General features: G+C 30.1%; 4 protein-coding genes across 5 annotated transcripts; all 4 read left to right on the top strand.

Moving 5' to 3' along the window:
* Positions 1–480: 480 nt before the first annotated feature.
* On the top strand, positions 481–6,597 carry LOC113002923 (odorant receptor 4-like). The gene is made up of 7 exons (XM_039452732.1): positions 481–747; positions 1,787–2,056; positions 2,225–2,696; positions 3,706–3,805; positions 3,969–4,088; positions 4,148–4,303; positions 6,412–6,597. The coding sequence occupies exons 1-7, from the start codon at positions 732–734 to the stop codon at positions 6,463–6,465; spliced, it is 1,188 nt and encodes a 395-aa protein (XP_039308666.1). The 5' UTR covers positions 481–731; the 3' UTR covers positions 6,466–6,597.
* Positions 6,598–8,541: 1,944 nt separating this feature from the next.
* On the top strand, positions 8,542–11,956 carry LOC105206263. The gene is made up of 4 exons (XM_026130026.2): positions 8,542–8,823; positions 9,016–9,487; positions 11,421–11,576; positions 11,756–11,956. Exons 1-3 carry the CDS (start codon positions 8,565–8,567, stop codon positions 11,491–11,493), a joined length of 804 nt encoding a protein of 267 aa, XP_025985811.2. The 5' UTR covers positions 8,542–8,564; the 3' UTR covers positions 11,494–11,576; positions 11,756–11,956.
* Positions 11,957–12,691: 735 nt separating this feature from the next.
* Positions 12,692–18,277, top strand: LOC105208020 (odorant receptor 13a-like). The gene is made up of 7 exons (XM_026130101.2): positions 12,692–12,747; positions 14,009–14,278; positions 14,542–15,013; positions 15,475–15,574; positions 15,922–16,041; positions 16,243–16,398; positions 18,069–18,277. The coding sequence occupies exons 1-7, from the start codon at positions 12,732–12,734 to the stop codon at positions 18,120–18,122; spliced, it is 1,188 nt and encodes a 395-aa protein (XP_025985886.1). The 5' UTR covers positions 12,692–12,731; the 3' UTR covers positions 18,123–18,277.
* A 211-nt stretch (positions 18,278–18,488) lies between these two features.
* On the top strand, positions 18,489–20,156 carry LOC120358433. Of its 2 annotated transcripts, none has more exons than XM_039452736.1 (2): positions 18,489–18,602; positions 19,822–20,156. In XM_039452736.1, the coding sequence occupies exons 1-2, from the start codon at positions 18,543–18,545 to the stop codon at positions 20,065–20,067; spliced, it is 306 nt and encodes a 101-aa protein (XP_039308670.1). In that variant the 5' UTR covers positions 18,489–18,542; the 3' UTR covers positions 20,068–20,156. The 2 variants fall into 2 exon arrangements, with proteins under 2 accessions (XP_039308670.1, XP_039308669.1); XM_039452735.1 differs by lacking the exon at positions 18,489–18,602 and adding an exon at positions 19,262–19,446.
* The last annotated feature ends 199 nt before the right edge of the window (positions 20,157–20,355 follow it).

Below are 20,355 nucleotides of genomic sequence, written 5' to 3'. Positions count from 1 at the left end.
TTATAATTTTGCAGTCGCACGATTTCTCCTTTTTTTGCGTCTATTTATTGCTCCGGATGTAATATGTGGCCATTATATATATATTCCGAGAACAATGTTTGATTTTTTTTCTTATAATAGCCGGGTGATAGTGTTATTTATAAAAGAGAAATCGTGGAGTTCCGGATATAAGTGTTGTAAATTTTACAGACAATCCCTTAGCTTGTTTAGCATAATTTATACAATGGATGCGAAAAGGGAAATCGTGAAATCCTCCGGATGTAACAGTACTTTGAAAAATATTTATTTTGATAGATATTTATAAAATATTCAAATAATTATTATAAATATTTTGTAAATTTTTTATAAATATTATGTTCTATATGGATAACTTTAATATTAAAAATTATTTTATAAAATTATGTTATTGTTGTTCCCTTTTCTTTTCAATTTTACAATTGTTGTAGGAAAAAAACGGAAAAAAATTATTTGCACATAACATTTATGTCTATTTCCACCAATCATTTTTCGGTCATTGACACATTTACCTTATTTAATGTTTGCAACATTTTATTCAGTAACATGATAATTACATGTTACTATCGATTGTTCTACGAATAAGTTTAGTACAAGCATTCACAGATGGTAGTGTTTGAATTCTTTGTATACTGAGCAAGCGCAAAACAACGACGGTTTGATATAATCGCAGGAAGCGATTCAGTCAAACGATAATTTTTGCACCGTGAACATCAATGAATGTCAACGAAGGTAGAATATATCTCGAAATAAAATATGAAAATTATCTAAATTGCAATATCAAAAATATTATCACGTAAAAATATAATCATTGATAATAATACTTAATTTTCAATATTTTCCTAATTTTATTTTAAATATGCCTCTTTATCTTACGTTATATTATACATTTATTTTCTTAAGATACCTTAATTTGAAATTACTTTTGTTGAAAAATATTGTTTTTTATTTAATGTGTTAGTTTAGTCATTTTATGAAATATACACAACAAACATGTAATAATATTTTCAAAACTAACGATTGTTTATTAAATAAGAGAAAAAGATATTTTTCGCAAAAATTGGTAAGATAGCAATATAGTTTTTTTGCGAGGAGTCTATAGATTTGGCATAGAAGTTTAGAACTTTGGTGGTTTACGAAAGTTTACCAGAATGAGAATAAAACTTTGTACATTAGCAAAAAAAAAACATTTTATCTTCAACGGGTAGATTTACAGTATTTTTATGAGTGGCAAAGTTGGACGTGGTGCATAAGACGAACGGTCAGTTGTGCAAAAATCGTTCTTTGTTTCCAGCGAAATAGCTTATACTAGGGAGAAACTCTCCCTTCAAAGGTTTAACTTGAAAACCAAAGGATAACTACAACAGCAACTTTTTGTGGGAACAATAATACAAAATTTGGTAAAAGGAGGTCTGATGTGAAGAGAGATTTGAAGCTTGAAAAGCATGTGAAGATAAAAATAGTGCACGATATTAAAGAAATATTATCATCAAAAATATTTTTAGTTGCGTTTTATAAAAATTTTATACATATTATTTCTTCCATTATTTATCGCTTTAATATTCATTACTGTGTGCACAAATCTAGACACATTCTATAATAGATTGTACAAGAAATAATATAAATGAAGTGAATTGTTATATTAGTGCTATCATACAACTGGAAATACATGTTTAACGATCGTCAAAATAAAATTTCAAGAAGTAACGAAACAGTTTAATGTCTGTACTAAATTAAACAGTGATAATTTTATTAAACAAAATTTTTATAGATTTAAATTACATGTTTGCCATGGTTCGCCGCTTGCTACGAATATGTGACATATGGCCCGATCCACATATACCTTTGAGTAACATTCGCCGGCCGAGCATAAGATTTATTATCGTACTATCTACTATAAGCTTGTACTTAACGACACCACAAATGATAAATGTGATACGTTCTTGGGGCAATCTGACTCTAATGGTACAACATTTTGTCTCTGCGATCTTTAGCATACTGGCAGTGTTCAAATTGCTCGTTACCTGGTACCACGGCAAAAGTAAGTTCACTTTCGCGACATTACAAGTATCGAATAGATTTACTTTTCATATTATATCTCCTTTATTTAAGCAGAAAATACAGATTATTGGATAAAATTTTATTTGTTTTAATCATTTATATTCGTATTGATCGTTATTATATTCGTATATTGTGTTTAATCTGAAAGCATTACAACCGCTAATACTGTCGATCGTAACTGATTGGATAACTACGACCAGCAAGTGGGAACGAAATACAATGCTGAGGATCGCAAGACGTGGCAGAAACTTATCCTTTAGATGTTTTGTGTCTGCGATAGGCTTAATTATATTTTCATTTTCCTTTTATGTGCTGAAATTCTTGAAAACTATACACGAGCCTCATCGTAGCCTCGCCTATCGAATGGAAAACATTCAAAAGACTCCGATTTACGAAATCACATTTATCGCCCAAATATTCGCCGGCCTATATACGGTACTCGCTAACTATACCATCGATAGCTTTGTATCGATACTCGTGCTGCACGTGTGCTCGCAATTGATAAATCTGCGGATGACACTTAATAATTTGGTCAACGAATTAGCTAATAAATCTATATCTTCCTCAAAATTTAGGGAAGGTTTAACTGCGATCGTTGAACGACATGAGCATCTCATCAGGTACGCCGAAAAACTTGCAACACATCATTTGATAATGTGAAGTATTCATGATCATTCCTAGATATTGTTTTTTTTAAATAAATTTAAAAATAAAGTCATATACTCTTTTGTATCATAAGAAAAAAAATATAATGTACATAGAAAAAAGATTTGTTTGAGTTAAGCAACAGTAAGAATCAAGGATATGTGTAGTAATTGTAAAACATGTCAGTTACATATCAACTCAAATTTAAATTTTATAGATTTTTGCTGCTGTAATTAATTCTTTTTTTCTGTTTTATAAAAGTTTTATAAAAATATTCGTTTATTCAATCTTTTTTTTTTAATATACAGGGTGTCAGGTAACGATCGCCCGTGGTTTCGTGGATTGATAGATCAAGTAAAACTGAGCAGAAAAGTCCTTTACCATTTTTTAATATTTGCCATAGTTAACGAAATAAAAATTAATAAAGTCTGTGAATAAGCGCGTATCACCGCGCTCAAGGACCGCCCGCCGGTCGCCGAGACGTAGGCAGCCGCGGCTGTAGGCGCGGCGCTGTGCGGTGAGGAGGGAAAAACAGCTACTGCTTTTCTTTCCTCACCGCACAGCGCCACGCCTACAGCCGCAGCTGCCTACGTCTCGGTGACCGGCGGGCGGTCCTTGCGCGCGGTGATACGCGCTTATTCGCAGACTTTATTAATTTTTATTTCGTTAACTATGGCAAATATTAAAAAATGGTAAAGGACTTTTCTGCTCAGTTTTACTTGATCTATCAATCCACGAAACCACGGGCGATCGTTACCTGACACCCTGTATATGTTTCAAGAAACAAAAAAAAAATTTAAGATGAACGCAATAAAAAATGTAAAATTGAATAATAAATTCTTATAGATTTGAGATAGGAATTCTAAGTAAAAATTTTTTAATATTTGTATATACAAATGATATTATCATTAATGTATAAAGTAAATAATGTATCAATAATGTGTCGTTAATATAAATCGAGTAAATATTATACAAATTTTCAAGGAACGCAAAAACAATTGATAGTTGCTATAGTTCAGTATTATTTCTAAACGTGTTACTCGCTACTCTTCAGATGTGTTTTATAACTTTTCAAATTTTTACGGTACGTGAGATTACTTATATGTTTTTCCTTTTGTTATACTTATAAAGCGATAAAAGTAAATAAATATTAAATTATTTAAATACATTTTTCATTAAATAAGCATAACATTAAATTTGCATTGCAAAATTTATCACGTACAATTATTGAAACACGTTATTTTCAGATAATAACAGATAATATAAAAATACCTCTTATAAGAATGTTTTTGCTCTCGTTTTATATCACTGTTATGATGACGCATTTGTTTATATATTGCTACTCAGCTGATAAACTTATAGCGGAGGTAAAATTATACATGTTAATTATGTAACGCAACCCATGAAAGAAAAATATAATTTTCAGAGCACCAAAATGGCGTACGGTGTGTTTGAATGCAGATGGTATGATCTACGGCCAAAAGATGCAAAAGATCTAATGTTCATTGTGTTTCGATCTACGATACCCCTTAAATTGACAGCTGGAAAATTCGGAACATTTTCGATGGAAATGTTTGCAGCAGTAAGATAATCTTTGTAAAAAAAGTTTATTGCTTCATTTATACGTAACTACTATCACGAATTATATGTATACCTGCACTACATGTACATATTAATTTATAATTAGTAAATTAGATATTGTTTTTTATTTGTTTTGTATTATATAAAGTTTCTTGTAACTCGATTATATGGAATATCTTTGTTGCTTTTAACGATACAAAAAAATACCGAAGAGAAAAGTTGTTTGTTACGAAAAGATAAATATTATGATAGGCAGCATTTTTTTCGTGCCTAATATTCGATAATTATCAGTATGTTGATAATCTCATAAATATTAGGCAGGAAAAAAATGCTGACTATTATAAAATTTGTGGTAAAGAAACGAATAACTTTTCTTTATTTTTCTTTTTTTGAAAATATCGAATTACAAAAAGCATTCTGTATATATAATAAAATCTCCTTAATTTTGGTGCTGTGGAGCAATAATTATACCAAAATTATAGAATATCATTACCACAATACAAACCTGCCAATTGCAATATACATGCATAAACGCAGTTAAGCATACTAAATTGTTAAAATATATTGTATACAGACTCACGTAAATATCATCTAGCAAAGCCCATTATAACATGGAAAAGGTGCGACATTAGTGTTTGTGAAAGTATGAGTAAAAAATACTAAGATATCATAACAAGAAAATTCTCGAATAATTAAATAGTTATTTGTAAAAAAACCCTAAACAACTTATAAGAAAAAAATCTTTTTAGTCTCTCTCAATTTGCTTGAATTTTTTTATATATTGTAGGTCTTGTATCTTTAATAAAAAATCTAAATTTTTAGAATACTTCTATGTATAGTTTCTGAATTTAAAATAGTCGAATAGATACATGTACAAGCGAATGTCATAAAAGTTTTTTTTATGACATTCGCTTGTACATGTATCTATTCGAATTTGCACTTGTTTGCCTGCTGATATACGTATATCAGTAAGTATGAAAATGCCTAGACAACTGCGCGCGCGCGTGCGTGTGGGTATGTCTACGTGTATGTGCGCGCGCGCGTGTGTACGTGTGCAAATCCAGGAGTGTGTGCACTTGTGTGCCCATGTATGTGTACGTGTACGTGTATACATATGTGTGTACACGCGCTTGTGTGCGTGCGTGCGTGTGTGTGCGCGTGTGTGTGCGTGCGTGCGTGTGCATGTGTGCGTGCGTGCGTGCGTACGTGCGTGCTGTCTGCGTGCGTGCGTGCGTGCGTGCGTGCGTGCGTGCGTGCGTGCGCGTGTGTGTGTGCGCGTGCGTGCGTGCGTGCGTGCGTGCGCGCGTGCGCGCGTGCGTGCGTGCGTGCGTGCGTGCGTGCGTGCGTGCGTGCGTGCGTGCGTGCGTGCGTGCGTGCGCGTGCGTGCGTGCGCGCGTGCGTGCGTGCGCGCGTGCGTGCGCGTGCGTGCGTGCGTGCGTGCGCGCGCGTGCGTGTGTGCGTGCGTGTGGGTGCGTGTGTGTGCGCGCATACACACATACAACAGCATATCAATAAACATATATGAACAAGCATATATTCACATATGCATAAATACAAACTTCTGTGTAGGTAAATGTATAAATAGATCTCATGAAACTTTCAAATATTTATAATTCAAAAATTAGACATAGAAGTTCTGAAAATTGAGATTTTTTTATCAGAGTTACAAGGAAACTACAGTATGTAAAGAATTCAAACAAACTGACTGTTTTTGTCATATAAATCGTGCAAGGTTCTATTTATTTCAAATGGTAGCTTCTTAAGATATATATATTTAAAGCTGGCCAATCACAAATTAGGTTTAGACAGTTACACGTTTGTAAATTTCGACAAATTCACAATACAATGCAGTTCGAGAAACGTATATATAAATTCATCTAGAAGATTATTATTAAGCGTTAATATCCGTTTTTGACTAATTAGTTGTTTTTCTTAATTAAAATTATTTTTTTACCTAATTTTTAAAGACTTTCTTGCATAATATTTTAATTCGTAAATTTTAAAGTCTATATGTATATGTATTTTTATTGCATGTATGTTTTATGTTATTTGTAACATTTATAATGATTGTATAAAGCTGCACATTATCTATATTTTGTATTTTTCTAGGCCATCAAAACGGCAATGGGATACTTATCTGCTTTGTTAACAATAAGAGATTAAAGAAAATGATACTAGAAAGCTAATAACTGATTTCACATATTAATTACAATATTTTTGAACAATAGAATGGATTTATATACACTTTGTGACACTTTTAAATTAGAAAAATACACGCAGCATGTTAAATGATCATTCTGTTAGTTGAATTATTCTCTCTTACATGTACAATAGAGTTTCCTTAACTTTGATCCTATGGGGGGGGGGGGCGATAAGAGCGGAAGGCCAAAGTTATAGAATACCCTCACCAGAGTATGAGTCTACCATTCACCGTGTACTTGCGCAATCAAAGTACGATGATTGGTAGACTCGTGCTGTGGTGAGGGTATTCTATAAAAAGAAGGGGTACGATATTAGTGTTTGTGAAAGTACGTGTGAAGGGATACAAAGATTATAGAGGGTCAGAATTAAGAAGGTTTTATTGTACTTAAGAAGATATATTCTAAAATTAAATTTTGAGAATATAAAAAATATGTACCAAGCAAACTTGGCGTGAAATGGCTTTTAATATACAAGGTGTCCCAGACCAATGTATAAAGATTACTACGATGAGGTAGAAGGGATCAAGATATATCAAAAAGTCTAATAACAGTTTGCGATATTTGCAATAATTTTCGTTTAATAAAATCTTAAAGTCAGCCGAATAAGAGCGCGCGGAGAGACAAACGATTGGTCGCCTGAGCCGTAAGACCGCCCGGCTCGACGAGGTGCGGTGCCAAACTATCCCTTCCCTCGCCGCGCGCCACTTACCGTTGCCTACAATCGGGCCGCAGTGGGCGGTCCTACGGCTCAGACGAGCGACCGCTTGTCTCTTCGCGTGCTCTTATTCGGCTGACCTTAATATTTTATTACTCAAAAATTATTGCAAATATCGCAAAATGGTATTAGACTTTTTCATTTATCTCAATCCCTTCTATCTCATCGTGATAATCTTTATACATTGGTCTGGGACACTCTGTATATGGTGGTACGCAACAAGAAAATAAAAAATAACTTTGAAGTTCATACGGAACAAAATAAAAAACATTTCTAAAGAAGAGTGGATCTAGCCACAAAGTCTGTAAATGCAGTCCCGATAAACTATTTCGTCTGATAATTTATATATATAATATTACCTGTCATATAATTTTTGCTAAATAAATACATGTTTTTGCGCAATAAAATAAATCACTTATTTATCACCTTTCATAACTAAACCATTTTGATAAAGATGATAATGCTATATTAAAAAATAAAAACAAGATTTAAAAACATAGATACAAAATAGATAATAACATTTTCAAAACAAACGATTGTTTATTAAATAAGATATTTGTTGCAAAAATTAGTAAGACGGCATCATAGTTTTTTTACAAAGAGTCTATAGATTTTGCATAGAAGTTTAGAACTTTGGTGGTTCACGAAAGTGTGCAAGAATATGTACGAATAAAAAAAATGTGTACACTAGTAAAAGACATTTTATTTTCGACAGATAGATTTACAGTATTTTTTGTTTGGCAAAGTTGGACGTGGTGCATAAAACGAATGATTAGTTGTGTAAAAATCGTTCTTTGTTTCCATTGAAAAGGTTTATACTGGGAAGAGAAATTCTCTCTTCAAAACTTTAATAATTTGAAAACTGAACGATAATTACAAAAGCAACTTTTTGTAAGAATAATAATAATAATACAAAATTTTGCAAAGAGATCTTATGTAAAGAGAGATTTGAAACTTGAAAAACATGTGAATATAAAAATAGTGCATATTGAAGAAATATTATCACTAAAAATATGTTTAGTTGTGTTGGAAGATTAATACATAAATATTATTTATACATATTATTATTTGTTCTATTATTAACCTTTAATACACATCACAAGGCATATTCTATAACAATCTACTAACAAATTATACAAAGAACAATATAAATGAAGAATTCTTAAGTGCTACACTACAACTGGAAATAACAAATTAAGACTCCTGTATGCATTTATTAATAAGTAGATGATTATATTTTTAACTGGTGACAAAAAAATGTTAAAAAGTAAAAACAAAACATATTAATTTTTGTACTATAAATTAAACAATAATATTTTTCCAAAATTTTTCTAGATTTAAATTACATGTTTGCTATGGTTCGCCTCTGTCTACAAATATTTGACATATGGCCCAATCCACATATATCATTGAGTAACATTCGCTGGCCAAGCGTAAAATTCATTATCATTATATCTACTATAAGCCTTTATGTATCGGTGCCACAAATAATGAATGTGAAACGTGCTTGGGGTAATGTGACTCGGATGGTGGAACCTTTTATCTCCGTATTCTACAGTATGTTGGCAGTGTTCAAATTGCTTGTTACCTGGTATCACAACAAGAGTAAGCTCATTTTTCGCGATAATATCAAAGAAATTAATTCTTACCGACAAAATAAAATATCATCCTAGCCTCTGTATTTTTTAAGCAAAAAATTCTGAGATTGCTTGATAATATTCTCATATAGAATTTTGCTTATTTTAACTATTTATATTTGTATGATTATTGTATTTATATATTGTATTCAATTGAAAGCTTTACAGCCGCTGATACTATCGATCATAACTGATTGGATGACTTCGACCAGCAACTGGGAACGAAATACAATGCTGAGAATTACAAGACGTGGCAGAAACTTATCCTTTAGATGTTGTTTATCTGTGATAGGCTTGACTATAATTACATTTTACTTTCATATTCTGAAAATCATTAAGACTATACACCAGCCTCATCGACACCTTCTCTATCCAATAGAAAACATTCAAAAAACTCCGATTTATGAAATCACATATATAATTCAAATATCCTGCGGCTTTTGTTCCGTCCTCGCTAACTACACTGTCGACAATTTTGTATCGATACTCGTGCTACACATGTGCTCACAGCTGATAAATTTGCGGACGACACTTAATAATCTGGTCAACGAAATAGCTAACAAATCTACATCTTCCTCGAGATTTAGGGAAGGATTAATTATAATCGTTGAACGACATGAGCATCTTATCAGGTACGCCGAAAAAATTCCGGTATATAATGTGAAGTATTCGTGAACACTCTTACATAAAATATTAATTTTTAAATAAATTTTAAAGTAAAGTCATGCATCTTTTTTGTATCATTAGGAAAAACGTATATAATAAATGTACATAAAAAAAAATTAGTTGGAATTGATTGCAGCAGCAAGAATCTGTGTATGTGGTAGTTAAATACATTAAATTTGAGATATATATATACAGGGTGTCAGGTAACGATCGCCCGTGGTTTCGTGGATTGATAGATCAAGTAAAACTGAGCAGAAAAGTCCTGTACCATTTTTTAATATTTGCCATAGTTAACAAAAAAAAAATTAATAAAGTCTGCGAATAAGCGCGTATCACCGCGCTCAAGGACCGCCCGCCGATCGCCGAGACGTAGGCAGCCGCGCCTACAGCCGCGGCTGCCTACGTCTCGGCCGTCTCGGCGACCGGCGGGCGGTCCTTGCGCGCGGTGATACGCGCTTATTCGCAGACTTTATTAATTTTTATTTCGTTAACTATGGCAAATATTAAAAAATGGTAAAGGACTTTTCTGCTCAGTTTTACTTGATTTATCAATCCACGAAACCACGGGCGATCGTTACCTGACACCCTGTATAATTGTTTTACCCCCGCTATAAATTTATCAGCTGAGTAGCAATATGTATACAAGTATGTCAACATAATAGCAATATAAAACGTGAGAAAAATCATTCTTGTAAGAGAAATTGTTATATTATCTGTTATCATCTGAAAATGAAGTATTTTAATAGTTGTATGCGATAAAAAAGTTTGAAGTGCAAATCTAATACAGTATATTATGCTGTTATTTAATGAAAAAAATTTTTAAGTAAAAATTTAATATTTATTTACTTCTATCGCTTCATAAAATATATATTGTAGAAAGGAAAAAAATATATATGTATAAGTAGTTCCACGTACCGTGAAAATCTGAAAAGTTATAAAACACATCTGAAAAGTAACGAGTAACACGTTTACAAATAGTACTGAACTGTAGCAGCTATCAATCGTTCTTGCATTCCTTGAAAATTTATACATTATTTATTTACAATCGGTTAACGACATATTATTTGTACATTATTTACAATCTACGTCACGTTATGTGTTAATAATATTTGTATGTACAAATATTTAAAAATTTTTATTTAAAATCTATAGAATATATAAATCTATAAGATCCATAATTCTTAAATCTATAAGAATTTATGATTCAGATTTATATTTGTTATGCTTGTATTTAGATTTCTATTGATCTTGAATTTTCTTTTGCTTCTTAAAAGCACATAAAAGAAAAAGTCTGAATTAACAATATTTTTATATAATTTTTATAAAGCAGAAAAGATTAATTACAACAGCAAGAGTCTATTTGTGGTATTTAAAATTTAGTTATATATATACAGGGTGTCAGGTAACGATCGCCCGTGGTTTCGTGGATTGATAGATCAAGTAAAACTGAGCAGAAAAGTCCTTTACCATTTTTTAATATTTGCCATAGTTAACGAAATAAAAATTAATAAAGTCTGTGAATAAGCGCGTATCACCGCGCTCAAGGACCGCCCGCCGGTCGCCGAGACGTAGGCAGCCGCGGCTGTAGGCGCGGCGCTGTGCGGTGAGGAGGGAAAAACAGCTACTGCTTTTCTTTCCTCACCGCACAGCGCCACGCCTACAGCCGCAGCTGCCTACGTCTCGGTGACCGGCGGGCGGTCCTTGCGCGCGGTGATACGCGCTTATTCGCAGACTTTATTAATTTTTATTTCGTTAACTATGGCAAATATTAAAAAATGGTAAAGGACTTTTCTGCTCAGTTTTACTTGATCTATCAATCCACGAAACCACAGGCGATCGTTACCTGACACCCTGTATATATGTGAATACAACACATGGAAAAAAATATATAATTTTCAGAGCACTAAAATGGCGTACAGCGTGTTTGAATGCAGATGGTATGATCTACCGCCGAAAGATGCAAAAGACTTAATGTTCATTGTATATCGATCAACGATACCCCTTAGATTGACAGCTGGAAAATTTGGAACGTTTTCGATAGAAATGTTTGGATCAGTAAGATAATCTATAAGAAAAAATATATTGCTATTTGCTTACATGTTACTATTATGTGAATCTGTATATGCGATGCACTACATATACATATTATTTTGTAATTATTAAATTAGATATTATTTTTTATTTGTTTATTTTGTATTACACAAACATTTATCTATATTTTTTCTCTGTTTAAGCTATCAAAACGGCAGCGGGATATTTATCGACACTGCTAACAATAAGAGGTTAAAGAAAACGATACTGAAGGGATGATACTAAAGGAATGAATTTCATATAATTGATTACGGCATCAATTTTTTAACAATAAAATAAATAGATAGACACTCTGTTGTAACACTTTTGAATTAGAAAAATACACACGTAGCAAGTTAAATGATTATCCGACTGTTAATTGAATTATTATATTATCTTATATACTTGTTTCTGTTCAATAATTTACCCATAAAAACTTAAAAAAATTATAATCTGAAATTAAATGTTAAAAGGCTAAAAAATATCAATTTTATTATATTGTAATATTATAGATCTCTCTATACACATAAATATCCAGTCTCGGCTCGTATTAGCATTATTTCGTTATATTTTTAAATTCCCACGTAAACAAAATTTTTTAGATTTCTAAAAGATGTCTTGCTATGTCTTGAGATGTTTTAATTTTTGAAAAGCTTCGAAGAGATATCTTTTAGCAATCTAAAAGATATATTCAATGCTTGCATTATCTACATAAGAGAAAAAATTCATAAAAAAAATTCGTGTAAAAATAACATAAATAATTCATGTAGACACAATCTTGAAATGTACGACACAATCCTGCTTATAATTGCCCGTAAATATATATAAATTTTGCTGATCAAAAATACGTGTTTTTATTGAAAAACAATTATTTACTTACAATCTCCCGATGGTTTCACAAATTTTTAAATTAAGATAATGAATATTGAATTGTTATTAACAATCATATAATTAATCAACTTACTAATGTAACATGCTGCTCATGCTACTATTGATTGTTATCTGAAAGGGTTTACAGAAATACTCATAGATGGTAGCAGTTGAATCCTTTGTGTACTGAGCAAGCGCAAAATCATAAAGGTTTGGTATAATCGTGTAAAGGGATTCAGTCAAACGATTATTTTTGTGCCGTGAACATCAATGAATGTCAACAAAGGTAGAATATATCTAAAAAAATATAGTATAAATGCACTGTAACATTATATTAAAAATAGAATAACGTTGTATAAAATACTATGATAAATTTTGTGATATAATAAGTAACATAAAAATTTAATTTTTGATCATACAAGTATTAATAAAAACTTTTTATTTTGGTTTGGTTCAATAAAACTTGCTAAAAGGTTAATTATTACTAATTACTGTTTGTGTGATAACAAATTAATGAAAAGCTTATATTGTCAAATAATTTGTTCCGTGCAGAATATTATTATGTTTATCATCAATCAAGCTTATTGTTTATATAACAAAAAATATTTCTTTGAAGAAATGATATTATATTTATTATTTAATGTGTTATTTGTTAAATATTTATACATATTTAATAAAAAAAAGTAAGGACGATAAACATATAATAATTTTGAAATAAATATTTGCTGAAAAGAAGAAAAAGTTCACTCTTAATAATTTGCTTTTCTGCAAAAATTTGCAAAAATATCATAATTTTTTGCAAATCTGCAAATCTTTTGTAAATTTTTTATATATTTATGTATACAAAATTTTGCAAAGATAAAAATAAAACGTTGTGTGCTAGCAAAAAAACACATTTTTGAATTGTTTTACAAGAAATTTACAGTGATTTTGAACGTAGAGCAATTGGACATAGTGCATATAATAAACAATTGGTCGTGCACAAATTGTTTTCAGTTTTTCAACAGTATAACAGAAAATTTATTGAAAAATGTAACTTCTTAAAAAATTGAAAAATAATTAAAGCTATTTATTGTTATATTAATATAAAATTTTGTTGAAAGAAATCTCGTGATTAGAGCTTCAGAAGCTTAACAAATATACCGTGCATGTGTGAAAACAGTGCTACATTGAAGAACAACGTTATCAAGAAAACATTTTAGTTGTGTTTTAATAGAATCATTCTACATTAGTAAAATATAATTTGTTCTATTTTTATCGACTTTTAACATTTATTGCGTTGTGCACAATAACAAGTGTCAACTATAATCTATATAATAAATTATACAAAAAATAATATAAATGAAGTAAATATGAGTAATACACTATTGCTAGAAATAGAAAATAAATAGTTTTTAAATTTGCTAATAAAGATGATTACTCCTAACAAGTGAAGAAAAGCACTGATATATCCGATTAAAAAATATTAGAAAGTAACACCATAAATTGATATCTAATTTAATTTAACGTTAAGAAATGGTACTTGTTCTAAAATTTAATTTTATTAGATTTGAATTACGTATTTACCCTAAGTCGTCAATGGCTATGGATATTTGGCATATGGCCCGACCCACGTATCCCTTTGAGAGAATTCCGTCGGCCAAACATAAGATTCATTATCATTGCGTGTACTGTGTGTCTGTACGTAACCACGCCTCAAATGATGAACGTGATCCGTGCTTGGGGTGACGTGTCTCGGATGGTGGAAAATTTTGCTTCTGCGAATTTCAGTTTGCTGGCATTTTGCAAATTGATAGTTACCTGGTATCACGGTGAAAGTAAGCTCACTTTCTACGTCAGAATAAATATTGAATATGTTTACTTTTTACGTTCATAATATAAATATCGAAATTGTATTCTTTTTATTTAACCTGATTACCCTTTATAAGGTAAACCTAGTTATAAGAGAAACCCTTATGGGGGAACATGGTTGTGAATAATTTCCACTCTTAAGAATAAAATATCGATTGTTTGATTTTTTATGAAAAAAAAAACTTGCTTAATTTAATAACTTATATTCACATTGTGTTCGATTTGAAAGAACTTCGGCCGCTGATGGCATCGATCATGGACGACTGGATGACTTCGACGAGCGACTGGGAACGAAATACTATGTTGAAGATTGCGAGACGTGGAAGAAGCTTATCCTTTAGATGTTGCATAGCCGCAACGGGCACGATTATATTTTACATCTCTTTTCACTCGCTGAGGCTCTTTAAAAACATACACGAGCCTCATCGGCACCTCGTCTATCGATTGGAAAACATCCAAAAGAGTCCGACTTACGAAATCACCTATTTCATTCAACTTTCAGGTGGCACATATTCAGTACTCGCTAATTATACCATTGACTGCTTTGTCTCGATACTCGTGTTGCATGTGTGCGCACAACTGATAAATTTGCGGACAACACTTAATAATCTGGTCAACGAATTAGCCAGCAAATCTATATCTTCCACAAGATTTAGAGAAGGTATAGCTGCGATTGTTGAACGACACGAACATCTCATCAGGTACGTTAGAAAATTTCCGAAATATTGATAATGTGATGTATTTGTAACTAGTGGATAAGAATTCTTTGATAGCACATTAATTTTGAAATATATTCACAAGACTAATACAGAATAATGTAAGATATGTAATAAAAATAAAGTCTTATAAGCATTTTATATCGTATAAGAAGAAATATACATAAGGTAATTATATAAAAGTATTTGTTGGTTAATGCTTTTTTCAAAATGTGTTTATCCTGCTTTTATGTTGCAACAATAAATTTGAAACTACAGACTTAAAAATAAACAAAAATAGCTAAAAATGTAAAATGTATAATAGAAAAAAAGTAAAATAATAAATCACAAGTTCAAATAGATTCAGAATAAAAATTCCAAGTTGAATTTTTTTTTAAACTTGTACATTGAGATCCAAATAACAAATCGTTAATGAATAACGAGTGAGTAACATATGAATTTTTAAGGAACGCAAAGACGATCGACGGTTGCTACAGCTCAGTGTTATTTGTGCATGTGTTAGCCGCTACTTTTCAGATGTGTGTTATAACTTTTCAGGTTTTTACGGTAAGTAAGATCGTTTCTATATGTATGTTTATTTCTCTGCCTATTCTATAATGAACTAAAGAATCAAATATACATTAAAGGCATGTTCCATTTAACGTTCGCAACGTTCATATATGAAATTATTTCGTGCTTGTTGTTTGCCAAATATTAAATAAGTACAAATAATGCTCACGATCGTTGCGAGCGTTAAGTCGAATGCGCTTTAAATTTATGCATATTCAAATGCGTGCACATACACGTACAAACTCTAATAATAATATCTTTTCGTTATCTAACATTTTGCACTAGAGTTGCTCCATATTGTTAATGTTTTGCTACACTCAATAATTGAAATGTATTATTTCCAGATAATAACTGATAATTTGAAAGTGCCTTTTGTTAGAATGATTTTCCTTACGTTTTACGTTTCCGCTGTGTTAACGAACCTGTATGCATATTGCTACTCAGCTGAAAGACTTGTAGCGGAGGTAAGACAATGTGTTTTAAATAGCATTATAGACACACATAGAAATAAATTTAAATGTAGAATAAGTTAATTAAACTTGTTTATATAAACATATTTATGTGAAATTCTTCAAAGTAGAAAGAAAAAATAAAAAATTTATGAAAAATTCATGATTGATTCCCTTTACAAAAAAAAAACTTATGCAAAATTTCCTAATTTTTAGAGTACCAAAATGGCATACGGGGTATATGAATGCAAGTGGTATGACTTACAAGCAAAAGACGTAAAAAACTTAATGTTCATTGCATATCGATCTACGATTCCCCTTAGATTGACAGCTGGCAAATTCGGAATGTTTTCGTTAGAAATGTTTGCAATGGTAAGATATATTCATGAGAGAGGAATTGCTTTGCCTATACTTATACTGACGTATATGCCCGGTAAAAAATTGTTTATATATACATATAATTATATTTAAAATCTGTCCATTAAAATGAACCAAAAAAACTGACTATCTTTTTCTTCATGTGCTTTACCGGAAATCAAAAATATATGTTGCAAAAGTAACCTTCTATTTTTTATAGATTTTAAAAAAATGTTTTAGAGGTCGCTGTAGTTGTTTCAACACATAAATCAACGTAACATGCTATTTTTATTTTTTTAAATTATATTAAGGCATATCCTGTTGAGTTGATTATTGAGATATTGTTGCTAGAAATCAAATAAGCTTGAATTTTTATAACCAAAAATACTGACAGTAAGTCATTTACTTAATTCTTCAAAACTCAAATTTTTACGAAAATGGATATTTAAAGGCTTAAAAAACCTATTACCAATTGCAGTCCAAAATTTTTTGTGGTATCGGTTTCTTTGATTAATGGAGAATATATTATGATATACAGAAACTTTAACTTTTATTGATAGATAACGCTGCCGTCATAAAATGCCTAAAAAAATACGAATTTTTTTAAGCCTGGCCCTCATAGCAACACCAGATTTAATTTTCGTGACAACCTTCTGTTAAAGAAAAATATTTTTATATAAAATATATTTTTATAAAGAATGTATTTTATAAAAGCTTTTATAAAAAGTATTTTTATAAGAATTAATAAAAATACTTTTTATAAAAAATTTTATAAAAAATATATTTTATAAAAATTTTTATAAAATATATTTTTTATAAAAATATTTTATAAAAATATTATATAAAAATATATTTTATATAAAAATTTTTTTTTTAACGAAAAACTGTCACGAAAATTAGATCAAGTGTTGGTATGAAGGCTAGGTTTAGGAAAATTTGCATTTTTTAAGCATTTTATGACTGCAGCGCTATCTATCAATAAATGTTAAAGTTTCTGTATATCACAATATATTCTCCATTGAACAAGGAAACCGATATCACAAACAATTTTTGACTGCAACTAGTAATAATAGGTTTTTTAAGCCTTTAAATATCCATTTTCGTGAAAATTGGAGATTAGAAGAATTAAATAAATCACTTACTATCAGTATTTTTGACTACAAAAATTCAAGCTTATTTATTTGATTTTTGGCAACAATATCTCAATGATTAACTCAATAAAATCTGTCTTAATATAATTTTAAAAAATCAAAATAGCATATTACGTCAATTTTTGTGTTTAAACGAATATAGCGACCTCTAAAACATTTTTTTAAAAATCTATAAAAAATGGAGGACACTTTTGCAACATATATTTTCAATTTCCAGTAAAACACATGAAGAAAAAAGTAGTCGGTTTTTTAGACCATCCTAATGTCCATATATATTTAAATATATATAATTATACATACTGTGTACATAATTATATATACAAATTTTTTTCCATGTATGTTTGCATAAAAATAAATGATTAAATTAAATTATTTTAATTTTTCCGTAACATTATAAATAATATACTTTTGTATTTAATATAAATATTTTTTAATTATGTACACTTGATTTTTTTATTTATATCACGTATGTTTGTGGCACTTACTACAAATGTACAAAATTATATTTTATTCTATTTTTTATGTTCTGTTTAGACTTTGAAAACATCAATGGGATATTTATCTGCATTGCTAACAATGAGAGATTAAAAAAAATATTGGAAGATAACGAATTAATTTCATATAACTGACAACGATATCAATTTTTAAATAATAAAATAAAATAAGAAAATAAATATATAAGTTTATATGTACTGCCTGTAACATCACTTGTGAATTTAAAAAATACACATTTTTTTGCACTATGTCAAATTATTATTCGACTATTAGTCATAGCAACTTAAAACTTTTTAATTAAAAATATTCTATTAAGGATGAAAATAATTAATTTTATTGTAACAATAACCATCTCTAATAAATAATCAAATAATAACTCTTGCTTATTAAATATGTTAGCAGTTTGATTAAAACTAACATATTTTGTTAACAAATCACAATAAATTTATAACAAAATTCATAACAGAATAAATTTATAACAGAAGATATACTCAGTGACCATGAGAGCCACATATGTTCTTCATCGCTACTTGCTTACAATTTTCTTCGACAGAGGGAACCTTCGCAATGCAAGTAAATAATTTATTCTCAATATTAATGCACACATGTATTCATACATAAAGTTCTTATATTTATGATTATTTTAAGTTTAATCTTAAAATGTCAAAAACCAATCACAGATTTATATTAGCATCTTAAAATTGTATTTAAGACGGTTTTAAAAGAAATTGTTGTTAAAAACGGATTATAAATTCCACTCATGACGGCTTTTTTGATTTAAATTTATAATTATTTTTGGCAGTCGCAATAAATATCGCTAATTATTGCATATATCTCAAAAAACAGATTTTGAAACAACTTTTTGAATCAATAATACAACTGTTTTTCAAAAACATGAAACAATCTAATTTTATAAAATTTATTTGTTTTAAAGCCCGTTACACCAATGTTATTTTAACTTTAAGTGAGACTTAAACATGTACTTGTCTTTATCTTTTTTTCTAAATAAGTAAAGACATTAGATACATGTTAAAGTCTCGCTTAAAGCTAAAATAATATTGCCACCGAGTCTAAGAATAATGCAAAAATAATAAATATATTATTTCTCATGTTTGTTAATATTATTATCGTTACTTATACATAGTATTTAAAATAAAAAAATTTTTATAAAGAATTATTGTTGAAAAAATGTTAAATATAATAGTAAGGTTTTTCCAGTTTTTTCGATTCAATAATAAATAAGATATAATTATATATCAGTAGACGTATTGTCGTGGATAGTTTTCTGAGTAGTATATAGTATATAGTATTCTTGAAGAGCATGCGTCGTCAAGATCCGCATGCGCTTTCAAAAGATGAGAACCTTTCAGTTACTTTGATGTCGTTGTCGCGTAAGCCTCAAGGGATGTCGATCGAGGTCGGATTAGGTTTTTCTAAGCTTTTTAAGTGTAAACAATTCATAATTTTTTTTTATAAAATATTTGATATTTAGAATTTTGTGAAATGAGTCAAAATCAGTGTTTTCTAAATTTTTTTTTAGATTATTAAAGTTTACTCGATCGCCAGATATCTACCACAAAAACAATTATTTATTAAATTACTTGTTTTCATTCGCTAGTTGTTCTTTATTTATTTCAAAAATTATTTTACTTTTTCAATGAAATATTTTTTAATAAAAATTTTTTAACACATTGTGATGACATTTTTTTCACAATGTGATGAAAAAAACATTCATAAAATATCATAAAATTCTAAAAAATAAAAAAAAAAATTTTCTTTCTCTCTCACACAGACTTTATCTAAAAAGACAGGCGTGGAGTTTGCGTGCGGGTGGAATCGTTATACCATGACGATTCTGGGAATTTGGCCAGCAAAAAGAAGTCTCAGTCAAGCATCCAGTTACATAGTAATAGCCCCCGTATCAATGCTTTGCTTTGTCTGTGTATCGCAATCAGCAAATCTGCCATACGTCTGGAGCGACTTTGACTTGTTGGTAGACAATTTGTCCCTAGGAAACGTAATGGTTACCATGATGTAAGAAGAAAGGTGAAACAAGTAACCAGATGCGCAGTAGACCATACTCTAGACCAATCAGAACTGGGTCCAAATTTTGAGATTCAATATGGCTACGGCTCCGGTACTGGGACGTATTTATACTTGCATTTATACGTGAATCGGAGATAATCGGTGAATCGAAGAAATTCAAAGCTACTTAAAAAAAGAAGAATGTGAAGGTAAGGTTGAGACTTTGTACATTAATAAAAATTGTGATAATTGTTATTTCAAATTTTGTAAACTTGAATTAGAAGAAATTTGGAAAGTTATA

This window comes from Solenopsis invicta, chromosome 8 (genome assembly GCF_016802725.1).
Source record: "Solenopsis invicta isolate M01_SB chromosome 8, UNIL_Sinv_3.0, whole genome shotgun sequence".
NCBI classification, from domain to species: Eukaryota; Metazoa; Arthropoda; class Insecta; order Hymenoptera; family Formicidae; genus Solenopsis; species Solenopsis invicta.
Note: the sequence above shows the minus strand (reverse complement) of the source record. Positions and strands in the feature narration are given on the sequence as shown.

Excerpts from the sequence above, each read along its gene's own strand:
- LOC113002923 (XM_039452732.1), top strand. Across the intron at positions 2,697-3,705 it reads CGACATGAGCATCTCATCAG|GAACGCAAAAACAATTGATA; the intron begins GTACGCCGAAAA and ends CAAATTTTCAAG. Across the intron at positions 3,806-3,968 it reads TAACTTTTCAAATTTTTACG|ATAATAACAGATAATATAAA; the intron begins GTACGTGAGATT and ends CGTTATTTTCAG.
- LOC105206263 (XM_026130026.2), top strand. The coding sequence starts at position 8,565 with ATGTTTGCTATGGTTCGCCTCTGTCTACAAATATTTGACATATGGCCC. Across the intron at positions 8,824-9,015 it reads TACCTGGTATCACAACAAGA|CTTTACAGCCGCTGATACTA; the intron begins GTAAGCTCATTT and ends TTCAATTGAAAG. Across the intron at positions 9,488-11,420 it reads CGACATGAGCATCTTATCAG|AGCACTAAAATGGCGTACAG; the intron begins GTACGCCGAAAA and ends TATAATTTTCAG.
- LOC105208020 (XM_026130101.2), top strand. Across the intron at positions 14,279-14,541 it reads TACCTGGTATCACGGTGAAA|AACTTCGGCCGCTGATGGCA; the intron begins GTAAGCTCACTT and ends TCGATTTGAAAG. Across the intron at positions 16,399-18,068 it reads CGTTAGAAATGTTTGCAATG|ACTTTGAAAACATCAATGGG; the intron begins GTAAGATATATT and ends TGTTCTGTTTAG.
- LOC120358433 (XM_039452735.1), top strand. The coding sequence starts at position 19,351 with ATGCGTCGTCAAGATCCGCATGCGCTTTCAAAAGATGAGAACCTTTCA. Across the intron at positions 19,447-19,821 it reads CTCAAGGGATGTCGATCGAG|ACTTTATCTAAAAAGACAGG; the intron begins GTCGGATTAGGT and ends TCTCTCACACAG.